The following is a 19,282-nucleotide window of genomic DNA, read 5'->3' as shown; positions in this document are numbered from 1 at the left end:
TGCCAATGGCCGACATGAAGCCGATGCCAACAGGATAAGCCACTCAACAGGGTGAATGATAAAGGATTAGTAGAATTTTGTGCTACAGAAGCCTTGCCAAAGGGTCTGGTGATAGATCTTATCACTTGCTGAGTGGCTTGGAAAGTTTTGACAAAGACTGTGCTTCAAGAGTTATGGGAATGTTATTTGAATTGAGTAACTTATATCTTGATGTTTATATTTAGCAGTTGCTGTACTTTACACTGTTTTTTGGTTAAATCACAATGATACTCTTTTTAGGAAACCTTGTGAAGAAGTTTTGTGTGCAGTGTACCACAGCCTGCCATCTACAACTGCAGTGGAGCTATTACACTGGTGTCTCTTCAAGGCTACAAATCATCTTCCGCTTGCAACACTACGTAATGACATTGTTTTTGTGCTTGGTAGTTCTGGTGGTGTTGAAGCGATCAATCGGTTTTTACCATTGAGGTAAGCAGTGCTCATGTACATGTATCTTGATATGTTTGTCCAAAGTTGTTTTCTTCCAGCCATCTTAATCTTGCAAATTTAGATGCCATTCTGTTTACTTTACTTCTGTCACATTATATTTTAAATTATTATTCTAGCAACATTAGAAACCTTGTGGAACTCAAACACGTTATTGCTTTCATTGTCATTAAAGTAGCCATGGTGCATAACAGAGGAATGAATTGGGCTCCTTGATGTATGTGCATTGTTCCTGCACTATTTCCTGCACACAGTAAAGGGGACAAGAGGAGCATCAACGATGAGGGAAGGCTCAAATTCTTCATGTCAGTTTGCATCTTCCTTCCTAGTCAGTGTAGCTGTTGTCTTCATTAGAGTGTGTCGTACATAGCGCAAGAATAGTGAATAGTCATCGTATGTATTGTGATGTGCCACAAGTACAGTGGCACAGGAATATTCAAATGTGATAATGTGTTGCGACAGAGTGCCTGTTTTCATGTTCCAGTGATGAAGAATGGCTGAAACGGTCAGACCAAGCTTTCCTAGCCGCAGTCTCGGTGTTCCAGCATGGCGGCTTGAAAGAATCATGTGTTATATTTTTCATGTCTCTGCTGAAAGTAAGTACCCCTGTTAATTATGTGAGCACCTTTCACCATATTTGTAGATGGTGGGAAACTTAAATCTTTTTTTTTATTCTGGCGCCTTTAGTTTTTTATTATTTTTTAGAGCTAAAATACTAAATGTTCATGTCTCATTTTTTATTTTAGTAGTATAAAAACTTTAACAATGCTATTTTAATGTGTCCTACCAATGATTGTGGTGCTTTTCTTCGTTTTAGGAATGGTTGATAAGGCTTACTTTCCATACATTTTGGTTCATTGGCATTGTAAATTTTCTACAAACAGAATGTCCACCAGCACCATCTGCATGATGATTTTGCCACTTTTAAACATGAAATGCTCCTGCTCCTTTGCCCTGTTGTGCAGATTTCAGAGGGTAAACCCACAGCAAAAGCCATTATGAGCTCAATGAGAATCCAGTGGAAAATGAGTAAAATCAATTGATTATTGTTAGTTTTGGTGAAGAGAATGAAACTTAGCTCAGTGGCACAACTACAGATCAAACCCATGCCCAGTCGCAAGGTGCAGGTTGTAGTCAGACATCCCAACCACTGAGCTCTCCCCCTAGTTCCCCACTTGGAGTGTGTGTTACACAGCAAACTTTCCACTCGTGGGCACATGTATTACAGAGGCAACAGAAAATAATTGACAGACAGTAGAACTGACAACCAGGCTAGTTGGTGAGGCCCATAAGGCAAAAAAAGACAAGGACAAGATAACTCCCATCATGTTTCCTTTCTTGTTCTCATTTCGTCTTGCACTGCCATCGTCATAACGAACAAATAATTTACTCCTGCGGACATAGCTGGTGCTGTCTAAAACTTGTAAAATTTCTATGGCTGGTGTACATAATTATTGATGAGGAGGTAATTTGCCACACAGTACTAGTGTGTCTTAAAAAAAAAAAAGGACAGGAAAAGATTTCGGATGACTTGCCAAGAAAGAGGCCTTACTTAATTTTTTTTTTTTCATCTGAAAAAGAGGTTCAGATAAGTTTTGAAAGCAAAGGCATGTATTAAGTTTGCATAATAAAATTAATTCGTAATTACTGTTTGAAACTAATAAAAAGTGGACTTCTAACTTCTAACTCATATTTTAGAGCATAGAATGTTCTAAAACTGTAAAGAAAGCATGTCTTGCAGTTTAATGCGAACATGGAATGCTTTTGAGAAAGATAGAAACATTGTTTTTACAACTGCTGGGTTTCAAGTGTGTGGTGTAAACATGCAGAAACATGGAATTGTGCATAACGTTAGACTGTAGTTAGGGTATTGTGTGCTTATTTCTTTCTGAGCTTTATTTGTCCTTGGGCAAATGACACATTGTATTAGTCAGTTTTTCGTATTTTTTATGTTGGAGGTAAATGGTCCACTCGGTGAACAGATTTGTCCATTAGGTCACTATTTTGAAGAATACTTATAGACAGCATGATGACAAGTGCCAACATCAGGCTCCTTGCATCGTCTAATGATTTTTCCAACTAATGAGCAGTTGACAAGCTGAAGCTTCCTTAAGGACTGCATTGCTACACCAAACGTCCTTAGAAGAGCAGAGCTCATGTTTCATGTTTTCTCCCAAGATAATACTTTGAGCTGAGCATGTCTTCCATAGTAAAAAGGATAAGCTATCATGTCATCTGAGTTAACTTGCTTTTAGTTAACCATCTGTGCAAGAGTTTCCATTTAGCACAGTGTAGTTTTGTACTGGTGGAATTCTTAATTTTCATTGTGGGCTGTGCACACTGAAATCTTAAGCTGAGGGTTGCCCCTGTAAAGTCCTGTGCTGAGTGACATCTTCATGTTCTGTTAAATTATGACACTCATTCAAGTTTGTTAAATTAAGGTGAACAACCTTGCTTACATTGTTGCAGAAACTGACTGGGGCCGTTGGAGACCTTCTGTCAGGAGAGACCAACGACATAGTTCTACCACCTACATCACAGTGTGAGCTCAACTCACAGGACGTAAAGGACAACCTACTTCTGTTACACCTCATCGAAAATTTTGCCGATTTGATATCTGAAACTCTTATACAAAATAAGCCCTCTCTCTTGGAATTTGTTGTGGTGAGTGCATTGCCTAATATCCTTGGTCAGTTTAAAAGATAAACAAGTTTTCTCTATCCTGCTGCTCTTGTACAGGAAACATTAAACCGAGTTACCCAGCTATCGAAGAGTGCTGAAATCAGCAGTCTGGCCTTACAATCTACTGTATTCTGCCTTACACTTATGAGTCTCCTGATCTCCACAGAAGACATGGTATGTTCATATTTACAGTGTATGTATGACTGACAGGTGCTAAATGTTGTAGATATTTTATGTTCGGACCTAAGAAAAATAGTAGTTGTTGGGGTTTGGCATGCCTAAGGTGCTTTCTGGATTGTGAGGGATGCCATAGTGGAGCACTGCATATTAATTTTAATTTAGTCACCTGTGGTTCATAACATTTGTGAAAATTTATGTACGCAAGATTTGTGCCCTCCCCCCCCCCTCCTTCTAACACATTTGGAATGCGACCCCATGGCAGACAGAATTTGATGAGAATGTTGTATTCAGCAGCAGAATGCCATAGCTACAGAGCCACTATGGCCAGCGAAAATTGAGAACATAGAAAACTACAGTATTTATTTGTGTACTGGCAACCTCCTATATTCTGCTCTTTGTGTTCATTCAACCACATTGAAAAGCTTTAAAGTACATCCACGCATATTTATGCATTCTCTTAACTTGAACCTGAGATAAATTGTACCAAACCCGCATGTCCCATTGAAGTTGTAGTATTGGAAGCTCACTGCCCAAGTTTGAAGCGTAAAACATAGAACAAACTGTGTGCAAGAGATGTGCTTTAGGGCAATTTATGAACAAAAGTTGTCATAATTACTTCTAAAATATTTTAAATCTAGTGGATAAATTTTGAAAATAGGACAATATAGTAGTATATGTATATTGAGAGTGCATGGGATCTTAAGTTAAAGTAGGGGTTTGCTTAATTTTTAATGGCAACCAATTTTTTTTTTTTTCTCCCTGAAGGCAGCAGCAAAGAATAAGGAATTGTGGCAACAGTGCAACCAGTGCCTGGCATCTTTGTCAGGTAGCCATAGTAGCCCCGAGATAAGAAACCTAGCACACCAGTTGCAGGTGTCAGTAGCAAGCCAAGGGGTTGCAGCAGCTCCACAGAAGCCAAGTGCTACAAGTAATTCTGGCTTCTCTGCTCCACCAGTGGCAGATGATAAACATGCCAAAGCTGCACGTCAAAAAAAATTGGCTGCTATTGCAGCTGGATTTAACATTTTGTCCATTGATGACAGCCCTAGCAGTGAAACAGTGGTTGCAGAGGCTTCTCAACAACAGCTTGGAGAGGAAACTGCTAGGGTGGCACCAGAATCATCAGGAGTCCCACCAGCTACTGAAGGCACAGAATTTGGGAAGTTATGGTGCGAGTTGCATGATGGAATGGCACCCATCCGAGGCCATGCATTTATTCAGCTGCGCCGAATGCTTGTAGAGGGCAGTGCAGAAGTATGGCAGCGGCGAGACGAGTTGCTTGAAGCTTGCCACTCAGGCATTCAAGATGAAGATTCATATGTCTATCTGAGCGCCATCCAAGCTTTGTCTGTTCTTGTTGAGAGAGACCTGGACCATCTGCTTCCATGGCTGGCAGAGCAGCTGTCCCTGGAGCAGCTCTCAGTGGAAGCACGCCTCAACTTGGGAGAGGTTCTTTTGCGAGTCACCAAAAACTTCGGTGAGTGCTCACACACCATGCTTTGAATTAGTGCCTGAAAGTCTATCTTTTTCAACAGGCAAAGTTTGCTGCTATGAATGATCAATTTGCAAGGTTAGCATTGGAATTTAATGTTAATTAAATTTCATTTCATTTTATTACCTTAGAGATCCCTAACAAAAGAGGTATTACATAAGCGGTGGGCACTCAACCTGTACAGGTTCATTAGTAAAATATACACAATCAATACAGGTATAATCATGTTGAATTGTGAATGTAAGTATTGTGAGATGCAAACATGCTATACCTGTAATTTAAAAGAGCAATTAAACAAATAAAACAATAAACAAATGTTCAAACAAACATTCAACCTTTTGGGTGGCAGTGTGCTATATTTCCAAGTGTCATGTGATATTCATTGAAGTCCACAAAAGCAGCTTACTTTGTCATAGTGTTATTGATATATGAAAAGCTTCACATTACACTTACCCATTGACACATGAGAATTAATGTTAAGTACATACAGACGAGATGTTTAGCAAATGGGAAAAGTGAGCATTGGCAAAGAAATTATAAGCTTTGGAAGGAGTAATAAATTTGTCAAGGATACTGTCAAAATGTTAGCCGAGTAAGGGAAAATGTAAACATGATGGTGTAAAGCAAATTGTGATAGCGACGTGAGAGTTCAGTTCACATGTCATGCCTATCGACAACACATCTTTTGCTGGCATCATGGTACCACACGTGAAGCAGTGCAACACTGTAGTGTCTGGTGAGCCATAGAGGTGCTCACAGGAAGGGTAAAAAAAATTTGGCAGAACCCATCTCACAATGAATATCAACGTTAATGTGATCAGCAGGGAAGCAAAGTAGCAACGCACCGTATTGCCACTGCCAAAACATGTTATGTATGAGGAGTGCATGCAGCTGGGCTCCACTTGCTTCTTTGTGAACACACTGGGCCACCTTGCAGTGCCATTGTGAAGTCCGTGCATGGCATGTGTGAATATATATTCAGACAAAATTATTTGAATATATATGATACAGGTTTGAATCCGCCCAGCACCGGAGAAATTTTAAAGCATTTTTTTGTCATTGAAGAGCGGCACATACCCAGTGAGCCAAGTTGGTCTGATGGTTGGTTTTGAACTAAGTTCCCTCAGCACAGCAGTCAAATACTCTACCTATTAAAGCAATAACTACCAGTGACCCAAGTAGGCCAGAAAACGGTTAGAGTCATAGGTAAATAGGCAGATAGATGCTAGAAAGTGCATGAAATATCTTAAGAATGCTAATTGCATCATAACATAGGTAATGCAATCATTGCAGTGGTTATTGTGGCAGGAATCATCGAAGGCCCACCATGCCTTTGCCATTGTTTTTGGCACCATGCCATTGTTTTCTACTGCTTGTTCATTAGGTTAAATTCTTTTAAAATTATGTGTAAATAAAATTTGTGTGATGTTTTTAACAGAACTTCATGTTTTGCTAGGCAAGATGTGAACTGCCTGAGAAAGGTTTTGGAGCTTCTATATAATGGAGGCAGATGGAAGTGTAATGGAAGGCAGATGGCCACATTTAAGTACTTGAAATAAAATAAATGAAGCCCTGTTTGCAATTTATGTTCTTGAAGAAAAGGTAGGGGTTCTAGAACATATGGAGCAGGCTTGCATTTTGAATGTGTTTTGTGTGACTACAATAAATTGTTCTGTGTTGCTACTCAACGTCGTATATTAAACATTGACTTCTAGATTTTGACCTTCTGGTGTAATCAGCAGATTAGGCAGAGTACCTTGCTAGATAGCCTACTCGTATATCTGGTGATCGCCCTCATGTTGTGCCTTTCTTTGTGACATATCTGAAATTGATTTTGTTCTATGGAATAAGTTGTTTCTTGAGCACTGTTCTTGAGCAGAAACTTTTGTGCATGCATCTAAATAGTGCATATATTTAAAAACGTACGGAGATATGCTGGCATTCTGCTACTTTTATATGGCAATGTGTTTTCTTTCATTCATAGGTGATATGGCTCCAAAGTATCGAAACCTTCTGGTGAACAGCTTTTTGTGCGCTGCAAAGCACTCCAACCCAGTCATCAGATGCTCAGCTGTATCTAATCTGGGTGAATTGTGCGGAAAGCTTGGTTATTCATTTGTTCCAATCACACAGGAGGTAAAGGCTGTTTGTGTATGTTTTCCTTTAAAAACTCACTGGTTTCAAGCATTTAAACTTGCTGCTTTTGTTGTGCTAGATCCTTAACTGTCTCCGTGGCCTCATCAGGGATCCTGATGCCTTGGTATGTCATGCTGCTGTGTTGGCTCTAGGTTGTATTATTCAAGGAATGGGTCAAAGCATATTTCAAGTAAGTATTCTTAATGTGTAGTATCTGTAATAATGACTAACAGCAGCGACACTGTTCTGCTTTTACTGGTGCAAGTGAAATCCACTGTGATGTGAAGTGAAAGAACTAACAATTTGCTTCTGATAATTAGTCACATAAGTGATATGGTATGTTTTATTGTAATCTCAAGCATTTTATTTTGCAAAAGAAAATCCAGCGTCACATGAACATGTTGACATCACAATATTGGACAATGTTTTGCCAGCCATTAGATTCCAGAAAGCCACTTTCGCACATCTGGAGAACTGTGCATGGTCTTTGTTCACTTCCTAAACAGCACTTTCTATTCAAAGTTCTGATACTCTTCCAGGAGTGACGAGATACTAATTTTGCAGAAGACTTTTGTGCAAGCAAATTGCATACTTTCAACCCCAACCCCCATGACATCACCGTCTCCTGTGATTGCTGCATGAACCTTGCCTTTACCATGGATGAGCATGAGGGGACTCAATCTTTGCAGGCATTGCTCATCAACGAGACCAGATGGAGTGGCATGCCATGCTTTAAGCAACCTGAGTGGGCACGAAGTGAACTGTTAGGTCTTTACAAAGTAGCCTAGCAGGATGGCATTGTTCTTGAAGAATAGAAAACAAGCCGCTTGGTCCTACTCCTGAAGCATGGCAAGCCTCTTCTCGAACTTGCCTCATACTGCCTAACAGCACTGGCTGGCTGTGTGCAAAGGGTAGTGGAGAGGACGACCTTCGCCCACTTGTCTAGAAGCCACATCGTTTACCTAGAACTCCATGGCTGGCCTTTTATGGGACCATTCATCAATAGGTAATGTTGTAATCGATAGTGTTACATATGTCCAGCATCAAAAATCGGATAAGCAACTATCTATGTCTTCAAAGACAAGCTCGATGGCCCTTTGTCGAAATGTTGACTACAGTGGCATTCCTTGTTCAAGCACTATTGATCACTTCAAGCCTCCGTCTTGCTGTGTCTTCTTGGATATCTGCTACTTTATTTCTGGATGTCAAGAGGGCATATGATAACTTATTTCACGAGGCCATTTTTGATCCTCTTGAGATGGTTGGCTTTGGGGATTGATCTAGTTAGTACTTGATTAGGAGGTTACTTTGTGTGTACTGAAGATGGCCCAACCACATGACACTACACCTGCTAGGGTGTTCCTTAAGGTACAGTACTAAGCCCAACACTGTTGAACCTCACACAGCAATCAAGGTATCAATGTTTGCAGACAACAATGTGTCTGGACTTCAGTTGGGACATGTCCTCAGGTATGTGCAAGTCTTCAAGATGCTGCTCCTATGACAACGGTGTTCCTTTGCATCCAAATCCTTGGAATTTCTCCAGACAAATGGGCACCGATGGTGCTCACTCAACAGTCACTGACATCCTGCGCTGTCTCTCTTAATGAACAAAGCATTCCCACATTTCTTGGTATATTCATTGATAGAGACCTCTTGTAGAGCCCTCACATGACCTACATGAAACAGTGCCTGAAACCAGTTTCCCAGCTGTTCAAGTTTTTGGGTGGAAAAACTTGGGGGGATGTCAGTATGTGCAATGTTGGAATTGTACAGGCTTTTCTAGGATTTTTGAGATACAGCTTGCCCATACTGGCCAACACTTGCAGAACAAACCTTCGTGCACTACAGGCCATTCAAACTCATGCTCTGCAAGAGGCTCAGTTTCTCTTAGATTGCCAGGATGTGCGCCAGCAACCATTCTGCAGTAGAATCTCGTTAAGCAACACCTCAAGGGACTGGAGAAATATGTTACAATTAACAGGAGTTCCATTTACTGAGAGAGCCGTGTAAAGGTGTAGCGTTCTATGTCATACACACTTACTTGCATGACATGGACATGTTCGACGTGTTAAAAATAAAGAAGTGAATATGGCAGCTAGTTTGTTTCGTCGTTTGAGTGTGGTAGCTGACTTCTCGATTGTTTAGCCAAGTACTATCTTGGACTAGTTGGCGTATAGCTTAAAAAGGATGTGTGGCACAAGGTTAAAACTGGCCGAAGAAATAAGAGGAGATGGAAAGAGCACCAAACTGGTCTTGCAATTTCGGCTATTTTTACAGCATTCGTGCACATGCGATGAGTGCAATGTTTGTGCACATGTATGTTCTATGCCTATATATTGGGTGCTTCCTTGAATAAAATTAGTTGCTAGTTTGGCACTCTTTCTGTCCCCTCTTATTTTTTCTGTTCGTTTAACCTTGCACCACCTATCCTTCTTAAGACTTCCGAGTTGGCTCGGCTTCACTAGTTTTGGTTTAGAGGAGGCACCGATGATGTATCAAAGCAAGAACATTGCTCTTACTCAAAAGCGTGGCAGTTTGGGCGAGTTGGTATGTCATGACTGTTTTAGGCTTGTAGCGCAGCTCAGGAAGAGCAAAAAAAGGAAGGAGGTAGGGGTAATCAAAGGGAACGGAAAACAGAGTGAGCGCTAACTTCCAACTGATGGTTTATTTCGTGACACACGACTACTTATACACTCGGCAAACCATATGACATCAAGAGATAACAAAGAAACCAAGCAACAAAACCGATAGTAACCAAGTGGTAACATATTCAGACAGCCTGTGGCTGCAGTCGGAGATACGCCAATTCATTGCTTGATAATGATAATGAATTAGCGCTCACTCTGTTTTCCGTTCCCTTTGATTACCCCTACCTCCTTCCTTTTTTGCTCTTCCTGAGCTGCGCTACAAGCCTAAAACAGTCATTGCTCTTACTGCTTGACTCTGGCTGAATTATCATGAGGTCATGCTGTTAGAATCCCAATTATCAAATGGCGTGCTGTAAGATGTCCGAAACTTCAATCATTCTTATTTCGTCTGTCTGTGGGGCAAGTGGTGGTGCCACCAAGCTGTCTGAACTGCGCATGCTATGCATTAAATATCTGTCAAGTTTTTGCTTCCTTGAGTCTTTGCCACTGCTTTTTAAGGATGGCTTTCTGCATAAAGAACAGATGTTGCAGAATAAAAATCAGATTTTGTCTTTCCCTGAAAAAAAAAATACTTTAAAGCTTGCTTTTTTTGTTTCATTTACCAAGAATTGGAAAAATTTTGGGTCCAATTAATTAGAGTTTTTTGCATTATCCAAATATAAAACCAATCAGTATACTAAAGGCTGTTCCATTTAACCAGCAATTCCATTTACCGAGATTCTGCTGTACTACAATCTCCTGGCACCATCCAATACAAACATACATTACCCTGGAACTTTTGAGAGTGTATATTAGGCACATTGCCCAAGCCTGTTCCCATCATCTTGCCTTCCGAAAGGCAGTGGACATAATTTTGTGCTACAATTTCTGATTATTGCACCAGCCTTCCATCAGGTTCCACTCCCATGACAAACCATCGATTCCTCCTTGGCGTCTTGTTTGACCAGGAGTGCACCTCATTGTACCAGAAATCAAAAATATCTGAGCTGTCATCTCCTGCTTTCAAAAACTATCCCTGTTTTTTTTTTCTTGTGAGGTAGCACACTGGGGACCATATCCATATGTATACTGATGCCTCAGCAACTCTGAAGAGTTTGGCTGGAGCCATGGTTTTCCCAGCAAGAGTCACCATGTCAATTTCTAAAGCATGCCACCTGACAATATCGATGGCTGCAAAACTTGCAGCTCTTCATGCTGCACTTTATGTCGTCAGCCAAGAACAACCTTGAAAATGATACGTATTTGATGACTTGAAGTTAGCCCTGCAGCATAGACCGCATAAACAAGTGGTGTTTTAGATTAGAGAACTCATCCATACCTTAGCCAATGAAGGGCGTCAGATCAAGTTTTGGTGACTTGCATGTCACTGCAGCATAGGTGACAAGCATGCTGATGTCACTGCTCAATCAGATCTAGGAGACAGCACACAGGAATTGATACTGTTCTCAAGGTTAGATGTCACTAAAAAACTTTTCATGCTTGCATGAGACATCACGTCCTCCGTGTAAAACACCCCGTGTTTTCAACACAACCCACTGCACCATCTGTACTCTTCACTCTGCCTTCATAGACCATCTGGTCTGATGCAGGGAGGGCTATCCTGCACTAGAAGAAGGCACTGCACTACTGAAGTTCCTCCGGTCAAGCAACCTTTCTGAATGACTGTGACACTACTGTGTGTGTGTGTGTGTGCGCGCGCGCGCATGTGTTTTGTATTTTTATGCGAAGCATATTACTAGAGCTCAACCCAGCTCCTCAGGCGCGGCGGTGTCGCCTTCAATGACCTTTGACCCCATGCCATACCACATGACACCGTGACGTCACGACAGAGGAGAAACGGGGCTCCAACTCACGCCGTCGCTCGCGGCGTCGCGGCGGTATATAAGCAGCTGCGCTTGTTTCTGGGTGGCTTTGGCTCAACTCTTGCAAGATGGGCTGGGTGGGAATCGAACCAGGGTCTCCGGAGTGTGAGACGGAGACGCTACCACTGAGCCACGAGTACGATGCTTCAAAGCGGTACAAAAGCGCCTCTAGTGAATGCGGTGTTGCCTTAGAAACGAGCTGTTTCTAAGGCTCAGGCGTGCGTCGCTTGCTCAGGCGCACATTTCGTTGCCGCGCCGAACGCTGCGTTGCTCGACGCTCACCGCGTCCAGTGCGCGGCGCGTAGTCGCTGCGCCGTAGCCCATTGTCTTACACCCCTTGGCGGGTCGACGGGAACGCTGTCGCATTCCACTCTTGAAGGCGAAGCAGAGTAACGCATGAGTTGTTTCTTCGTCTAGCCGAACCAAATATAGCCAAGCAACAGCAGTTCACCAGGCTAAACAGTGGTTCAACAACTAAAATAAAGGCTAGTATGCTTCGCATCCTGGGCTTAACCTTAGCTAAGCCACAGCCATTTTTTCTCCCTTTCTGTCCACGTATGTGCATTTTTCTTTATCTTTCTCAGTGCAGGGTAGCAAACTAGATATCTGTCTTCCGGTTAACTTCCCTGCTTTTCGTACCTCATTTATCTCTCTCTCTCTCTCTTTCTCTCCTGCTTGTAGCCTTTGGCTAGGAATGGCTTTAAAAAAATATTTTGCCTTTCGCATTGGAATGGCCGACAATGCTACATGTGAACATTGTTCACAAGGAGACCCTTGAACACATTCTTTGTGACTCTCCTTCATACAATTTAATAAAGACAATCACCCACAACTGCACTAGCTCATGTGACATCAAAGCGCCAACAACCAGATTTCCATGGTGCCAGGTTATTCATGTGTTGCTATGCTGGAATCTTTATGGTCATTTTCAGGCATGAGGTTGAGATTTTAACTGTACCAAGCATTGTGCACTACATGGCAGTGAAGTGAGTGCAGTGCTGGAGCTAAATCCCTGAACACCAAATTACACCACGGAATAGGTGTTTCATTTAGTCGTATTTTGACAGCCAAAATATACTGCGAAATGTACTATGTAACTATTGTTGAGGAACCATTTCTTTCTTCCTTCACAAACTTTTGACTGAAGTTATACATTAGACTGGCTAATGCTGCAGTCTTTGAAACTCACAGAATATTTTCGTGATGCAAGGACATCAGAATGAAATGTGTGCAGCAAAAATGCAATTTCTTTATTGTGTTAATATTCTTAAAAGCATGGCAGTTTATGCAAATTATCCATGCCCTATTTACAAACAATATTCACATCAAAACACTAAACAGATACAGTGCATTCTCTCTCTCCCTCTCTGTCTGTGTGTGTGTGTGTGTGCGTGCATGTGCACAAGCTTGTCAATATAAATCCATAGTCCTCGTGACCCCTGTGTTGATAGTATCTCTGTATACCTGTATCTCTCGTACCCCTGTGTTGCTTGTGATGTTAAACCCAATGTATAAGTCAATCAATTTTCAAATAAATTAATCTGTGCTTTCTTTTTTCTTTCTTTCTTTTTTTTTTTAGAATCATTGCTAAGTTCATAATGATTGTCTAAGATTTTAAGCTGAATACTTGTGATCGTTATCCTGAGAAGGCACCTGTGTGTAGTACTTGTAAGTAAAAAGCATTTTGTAGCTATGTCTTTATCTATTTATTTATTTACTTAATTACCCATTATTTTTTATTTACAACATACTGCTGCCCAAAGACCAAGCAAGGGAGTAAGCTTTACAAAAACAGACAAAAACATGAATGCATGAAGATGGTTCACAGAGCTTTCACTTGTGTGTCATCTCATTTATCTTGCAGGTAATGCCTCGTGAAGTGAAAGACATCTATCGAGATCTAAAGCATTTGTACGCCACCACACCTGACAATGTGACAAAAATACAGGCACAATTGGCTATTGAAAACCTCAACTCTGCAACGCAGGAATTTTTACGGTCCCAACCTCGTATGGAAAAGCGTATTCAAATACTGGATTTGTGCAATCCCAGTGGAAGCTAATTGAGTATGCGTCCTTAAAGTTATTTGTGTGTCAATAAACTGCTCTGAATAAAAAATCTGTGTGTTGTTATATAGAGAAAGGTTCACCATGCAAGAGGTGTATAAGGACTTTTAAAATTCAGCATGGACCATTTTATAATTATAATAACCATTCTTCTTTAACTGGCAATATAATGATACCACTCCTGTTATATTTTTCAGAGCATTGAGAAAAAGCACAACTCTCTTCATTAGCTGCAGATGAGCATATGAGCACATGTCTTCTCTTCCAAGCCTTTAAAAGGGTCTTGAATAAACTTCGACAATGTACAGGTAGAAAGCAAGCATAAAATTAAGTGGCAGGAATTTTAAGCAACAAAAATTTTGTTAGTGCTCTTGCATGCACCTCCTCTGTTGGCACATTTCCTCAAACCTGCTTGTGCCCAACCTGCACAGGCCCTCATGGTGAAATATTAGTGCATCCAAGCTCCATGTCACAGTGGTGCACTTTTGCTCTTGGTTCTAATGCGCAGTTATGATAGTGTCAGAAAATCACAAAATACAATATAATGAAGTAGGTAAAATCAGCAATTTGCTTCGTTATATCAAAATTTCGTTGTATTGAAATTGGTCTTTTTATGCAAATAAGTGCAGTTGCCGATCGACTTTTCCAAAGGGCCACAGGATTTTCCCAATTGTTAGGCAATCTAAGAAAGCAAATTTGAATGAGAAAACAGTTTTGATGAATTTGGGAGTTGGCGACGAATGATACTGTTCCATGCCGCATCAACGATATCTTAATTTACATCGGCGATACGAATTAAGCGAAGTCGGCCACGCTTTCATATGCACTCCGCCCCTGCGGCTGATAACTTTGCCCGCACTGGGACGACGCTATCATGAAAAGAGCGGGCAACGGGGAACGAATGCTTCGTCTGCCTCTCACTCCAACGGGTCACCGAAACTCGAGATTACGCAATCTCCAATACTAAACACGCGGGAAGACAGCTAGAATGATGCCACGCTGTCTCAGCATGCCCACTCTTTGCACACGTGGCAGATTACCTCTAAAGCAATGTGCGCGGCTGCGTCATGCACAGCCAAGGCCGAGACGTGCGCAAACTTACCTCCACGCCCTTTCACATGCACTTGATCGCGTTACCGCGAGCTTGCTCCCCTCCACCTCTTTCCCTTTGCTCGCCGTGCAGGAAGACTGCACTTGTGAAGCCATCATCCTTCTTGAAGCCACCATCACCGCGCGGCACGTGATTTGAGAGGTGCGTTTGTAAGCAGCCGCTTGTAATTCAGACATTTGACCATCTGCGTCCACGGAAGTTTCAATTTATTGTCTCAGCATTCCTCTGCAGCAGCAGTGAAATTTCGGTATATCGAAATTGCATACAAACATACTTCGTTATATTGAGGTTCTAAATACATGGTGCTCTATGGACAAGAGGTTATGAAAAGTAAAATACTTTGCTAGATCGAGAGTTTAGTTATATTGAGGTTCGTTCTATCAAGGTTTAACTACCATGTATACACAAGCTGCAGACATGATAGTGTTGGATTATAATTTGAACAATTCTGAAAATACAATTTTCTCACAAGGAAACTGAAAGAAGTCTCTTGAGGCGACAACTGTTCATGTCGTGGCTATAAAAGAAGTGCAGAGTATCCTTGAGACATCCTTGGTAAGCTATCCCAAAATAGACAGCCAAAGGATGTGCTAGCTATTTCTCTCTGAAGTTGTGCATGGATATTGGGATGTGATTTGGATGTCCCACAGATGAAGCGTTTTCACTGGGATGTTACGTCAGTGGTACACCATCACACTTTTTAAAATGTAATAACCGGGAAAAGAAACATAACAAATGGGAACCTAATACTTATGACCATATGGAAAGTGATTGTGACTGGTGCTTTAGAGCATAAGAGCCATGAAAACATAACAAACAGGGACACATCAATGAGGTTCTAACTAGTACATATGTGCCTAATTCAGTGCAGTCCGCAAACAATAATGCTTACAAATATGTTACAGACAAGTGCAGTTTATTTCTTTCCAATGTGAACCTAGTAACATTCCTGATGGGTTGAATGCCATTTATTCGTTTGGTAGGGGCATACACCAGTGATTACTTCTTTTCTGTGCTCGTCTTCTACAGAAACATGGGTGCAGCGTTTTGTATAACCTATATTTCAGGGGCTTTGCTCACAGCAGCCACACATCCTAATATGTCTGGCTCTTGAGCAAGGCAACTGCATTAGCACAATTATTGTTGTGTCGTTTTACATTGCACATGTTTAAAAAAGCAAACATTAAGTAGGGATACTCCCAGCCTTGCTTTTGTTGCTGAATGAGAAATTGCACCCAAGATGTGCACAATTGCAAATTATTTATTCTACTACAGTTGTCATTCCTACAAAATGTGACCACTTCTAAGAGCTTGCAGGCCTCAGATACAAATCTTGAAAAATACCTGCAATCTTTCCTTTCCATTACCGTCAATACATGCACCTCCGTCGTTCAGAAAATACCGCATTGTGCACATAATCTCGACTGACATCTTCAACCAGCTCGTCTTGGAATCTGTTTTATTGCAAAATGTGTCAGCATGTAGCCGATGAAGCACCTGTACATGCAAAGTTTACTTGCTGCGCACGTAAGGGCCACACTAATTGCCATGCGACACAGATGAAAAAAAGGCATGTGAAAGGAAAAATACATGTTTTGACTGTGGATAATTCTGTGCTTGTCCATCCTTTGCCAATCTCTTGGAAATCTGTAGAATTTGAATGGCTGGTCTCTGCTTTTTGTGTTCTCAAGGCTGTTGTTGAATTTAGTAAGACAGTAGCACTGTGTACTAGGCTTGTGGGATGGTGAAGTCACGTTTTTCAACGTGAGTGACCGTGAAAACACAATCTGCAACAGCACGCATGACAGCGCTTATATGGGCGTGCAGTTGCTTTGAAAAGACAAGACATATGCGATCATCTATGTAGAATCTGTCTGTAAGGGGATCGCTCTCAGCACTGATGTTACGGGTGGAAAATTTGGAGGTCACGTAATCTGCTGCAGGTGCCAGGATGAGCATGCGAGGGCTTCATGTGTGCTGTTTTGCCACATGCCCAGTGTTGGACGTCACATGATGTGCTGAGTTTTGGAGGTGCAGCACTGTTCAAATGGTGAAGGGAGTGGCAGCGTGGAGTGTTTGCTTTATGACAAGCATGCGCACTCCCTGCTGCCGGTGCTCCTCATCACGCTAGCATTGTGGCCGTGAGTGCTCGAGGTCATCGATCGAGTGAAGTTTAAGTACATTTTTTTTTTAACCAACTCACATGAAAAAGTTGTCCAATGTTTCACTAGTAGCTGTTAAAAACAGTAAAAACTGCAATTAAAAGCAACCCAGCAAATGTTAGAGCTAGCTTTAGTTTTTACCTACACTGGATATATGAGTAGGTATATCTGTAGGAAGTCGACTTTTTTTTTTTTTTTTTTCATGCAGCAAAAGTGCAGCTCCCCCCACCTACATGAAGCCATTTTTCATGTAAGTTTAGCATGAAAACTACACTTATTAAACCGCAGTTTCAATGGGTTTAGGTAGCAGACGAGATACAAACAAGCGGGCGTTGAAACACAAGGCAGCATTTTGTTTGCAACTGCTGGTGCTGTCGACGTACATATATGGTGACGGCAGCAAAGGTTCGCTGCAAAGACAGCAGCAAAGTGCTAGCGCGATTTTGTGTCAGAAAGGAAGGTGACTTCAGAGATGGGAAAATTATCATCATGCGGACTTGCTGTTTCAGACTTCGCATGCTAGCTGTGTTATAGGCATAGCGAAGTTGTCTTCATGCACTGTGCAAACGCGATGTATTTAACTGCAGTTTATCTAGATTCGTTGCTGAAAGGAAACTGTAGTACTATTGCATTCAGTATGAGCTACACCATGCAACCGCTTTGCCACATGCTTTCGCATTGTAGCTCATATACTGAGTGCAATAGTACATTGGCTATTAGTGTTCAGGGGAGCAATCTTATAATGGTTTGGAAAGTGAACTGTTCGCTTGCCCTCATGTGACTGGTCAGAATCATGCTTTCATCAGCAAAAATTTGATTCTGACCAATCAAGAAGGCAAGCGACTGGTTCGCTTTCCGAACCATTATATGAAATTGCAGTGGTTGTGAAGTCTGTAGCTTTTTGCCTGCTGATGCACAAGATGATGTGAAGTTTTCTCTGACTGCCTACAATCTAGTCAGCCATGCGTAGCACAAAACATCCTGTCCTGCATTGCACTCGTCTGCACGAGCCTGCATGAAAAATTCGGGCAGAACTCAACTAGAATGATTATCCACAAGTGTGCAGATATATCCAAAACTCGCCATGTGTGAGGCGTACGTGTGCTTCAGTCAGGCTCCCTTGTGCTTCTGTTGATGATTTATTGGCATCCCCTTTGAAATAGGGTGGTGACAAAAAGTTACCTAGCCTGCTTGAGTTAATAAGGTAAGCTATACATGCTTTTCATTCTATCATTTTTCTACCTATGCCTGCAACAGTTCCGGTTGTATCAATCTCTTCCCTGCTTTTTTACACCAATACTCTAAACGTCTCTTGCTTATCCTGACTGCTTACCGATTGATATGCTTCCATCCACTTTAAATCCAAGCACTTCCAAAAGGTATACATTACTTATAGATTTCACTGGGTGAATACCTTCATGTTCCATTGGAATGTGCTGAGTGGTCTCTGGAGTTCTCTGCAGCATACAAATGCCTCACTTTGTTGCAAACATTTTCTCCGGTATGCTTTTTCCTTAGGCAACCAGCAAATAGCCTTTCAGTTATGGTACAGTTTTGCACTTATAATTTCTTTCTTGCCATTCCTGTAAATCTTCATAGTCTTTTTTTTGTTTCTCCTCTGGGCACTCCCTGCCATCTAGTGGCATGCCCACGAAGTCCGGGCGTGGCCTTCGATATGCGTAGCGCGCCGGTGCGTGCGAACACTTGAGAAGTATTCCCTCCCTTACTGCGGGCATTCGTGGCGCAGCCCCGAGCTGTTGTGCTTGTGGAACCCGCAAGACGCGGGTTCGATTTCTCTCAGCACCAGATCAATTATAAGAGATTTTAGGCTGTGCTGCCCTTGAGATCGGCTCACAACTACAGACTGCAATGCCTTCGTGATCGGCCCTCACTTTAATACTACTACCTTAGGAATCTGTCCACATTCGCGTTCTTCGTGAAGGGTACTGCATATTTCGCTTAGCGTTTTCGAATAAAGGATTTCGCGCTTAGCGCTGCGCTGCAAGGACAGCAAAGGGGAAATCGAAAACTAGCAGTTCCGCAGTGCAGCCAGTGGAAAAATCCAAGTATCAATTCGGGCAACACTGGGTCCAGATTGTCCAAGTTTCGTTTTATCATGTGTACGGCAGTTTGGTAACGTAGCTATTGGCGATGTTTGCGAGTGTTGAAGTGAAATGATCAAGAACTGCGCATATTTGCAATGCGTTGACATTCGTTTATGCTTTGTTGTTTGTGATGCAGCCGTTTGAGAAGGCAGCTTGTGAACTACACGGAATTCAATGGATGATAAACGGGCAGATTAAATATAGCAAATCATGGGTGTGATCGAAGAGTAAGTACGCTTTCTAGTATGAATGGTGTTGGTTTCTGTTGTACAGTAAGAAAGGAAAAGAAAGTAGTTACGTCGCGCGTGTTTATGGTTCATCAACTATTTTTGTGTGCCAGTATATCACA

At 41.7% G+C, this 19,282-nt stretch overlaps 2 protein-coding genes across 2 annotated transcripts in view; both read left to right on the top strand.

The window, feature by feature from the left end:
• The window catches only part of Tango6 (transport and golgi organization 6), a 36,767-nt gene extending 23,145 nt beyond the window's left edge, over positions 1–13,622 (top strand). The window contains exons 10-17 of the mRNA XM_050191463.3: positions 280–468; positions 971–1,082; positions 2,956–3,150; positions 3,226–3,342; positions 4,114–4,825; positions 6,825–6,976; positions 7,056–7,166; positions 13,354–13,622. Of these exons, the coding sequence (XP_050047420.1) occupies positions 280–468; positions 971–1,082; positions 2,956–3,150; positions 3,226–3,342; positions 4,114–4,825; positions 6,825–6,976; positions 7,056–7,166; positions 13,354–13,551 (1,786 nt within the window). The 3' untranslated portion in view covers positions 13,552–13,622. The remainder of the gene's footprint in view (positions 1–279; positions 469–970; positions 1,083–2,955; positions 3,151–3,225; positions 3,343–4,113; positions 4,826–6,824; positions 6,977–7,055; positions 7,167–13,353) is intronic.
• Positions 13,623–18,938: 5,316 nt separating this feature from the next.
• Positions 18,939–19,282, top strand: part of Als2 (Amyotrophic lateral sclerosis 2) — a 112,743-nt gene continuing 112,399 nt past the window's right edge. The window contains exon 1 of the mRNA XM_050191457.3: positions 18,939–19,160. Coding sequence (XP_050047414.3) covers positions 19,144–19,160 — 17 coding nt within the window. The 5' untranslated portion in view covers positions 18,939–19,143. The remainder of the gene's footprint in view (positions 19,161–19,282) is intronic.

The sequence above is a fragment of the Dermacentor andersoni genome, chromosome 1 (assembly GCF_023375885.2).
Source record: "Dermacentor andersoni chromosome 1, qqDerAnde1_hic_scaffold, whole genome shotgun sequence".
Classification (NCBI taxonomy): domain Eukaryota; kingdom Metazoa; phylum Arthropoda; class Arachnida; order Ixodida; family Ixodidae; genus Dermacentor; species Dermacentor andersoni.
Note: the sequence above shows the minus strand (reverse complement) of the source record. Positions and strands in the feature narration are given on the sequence as shown.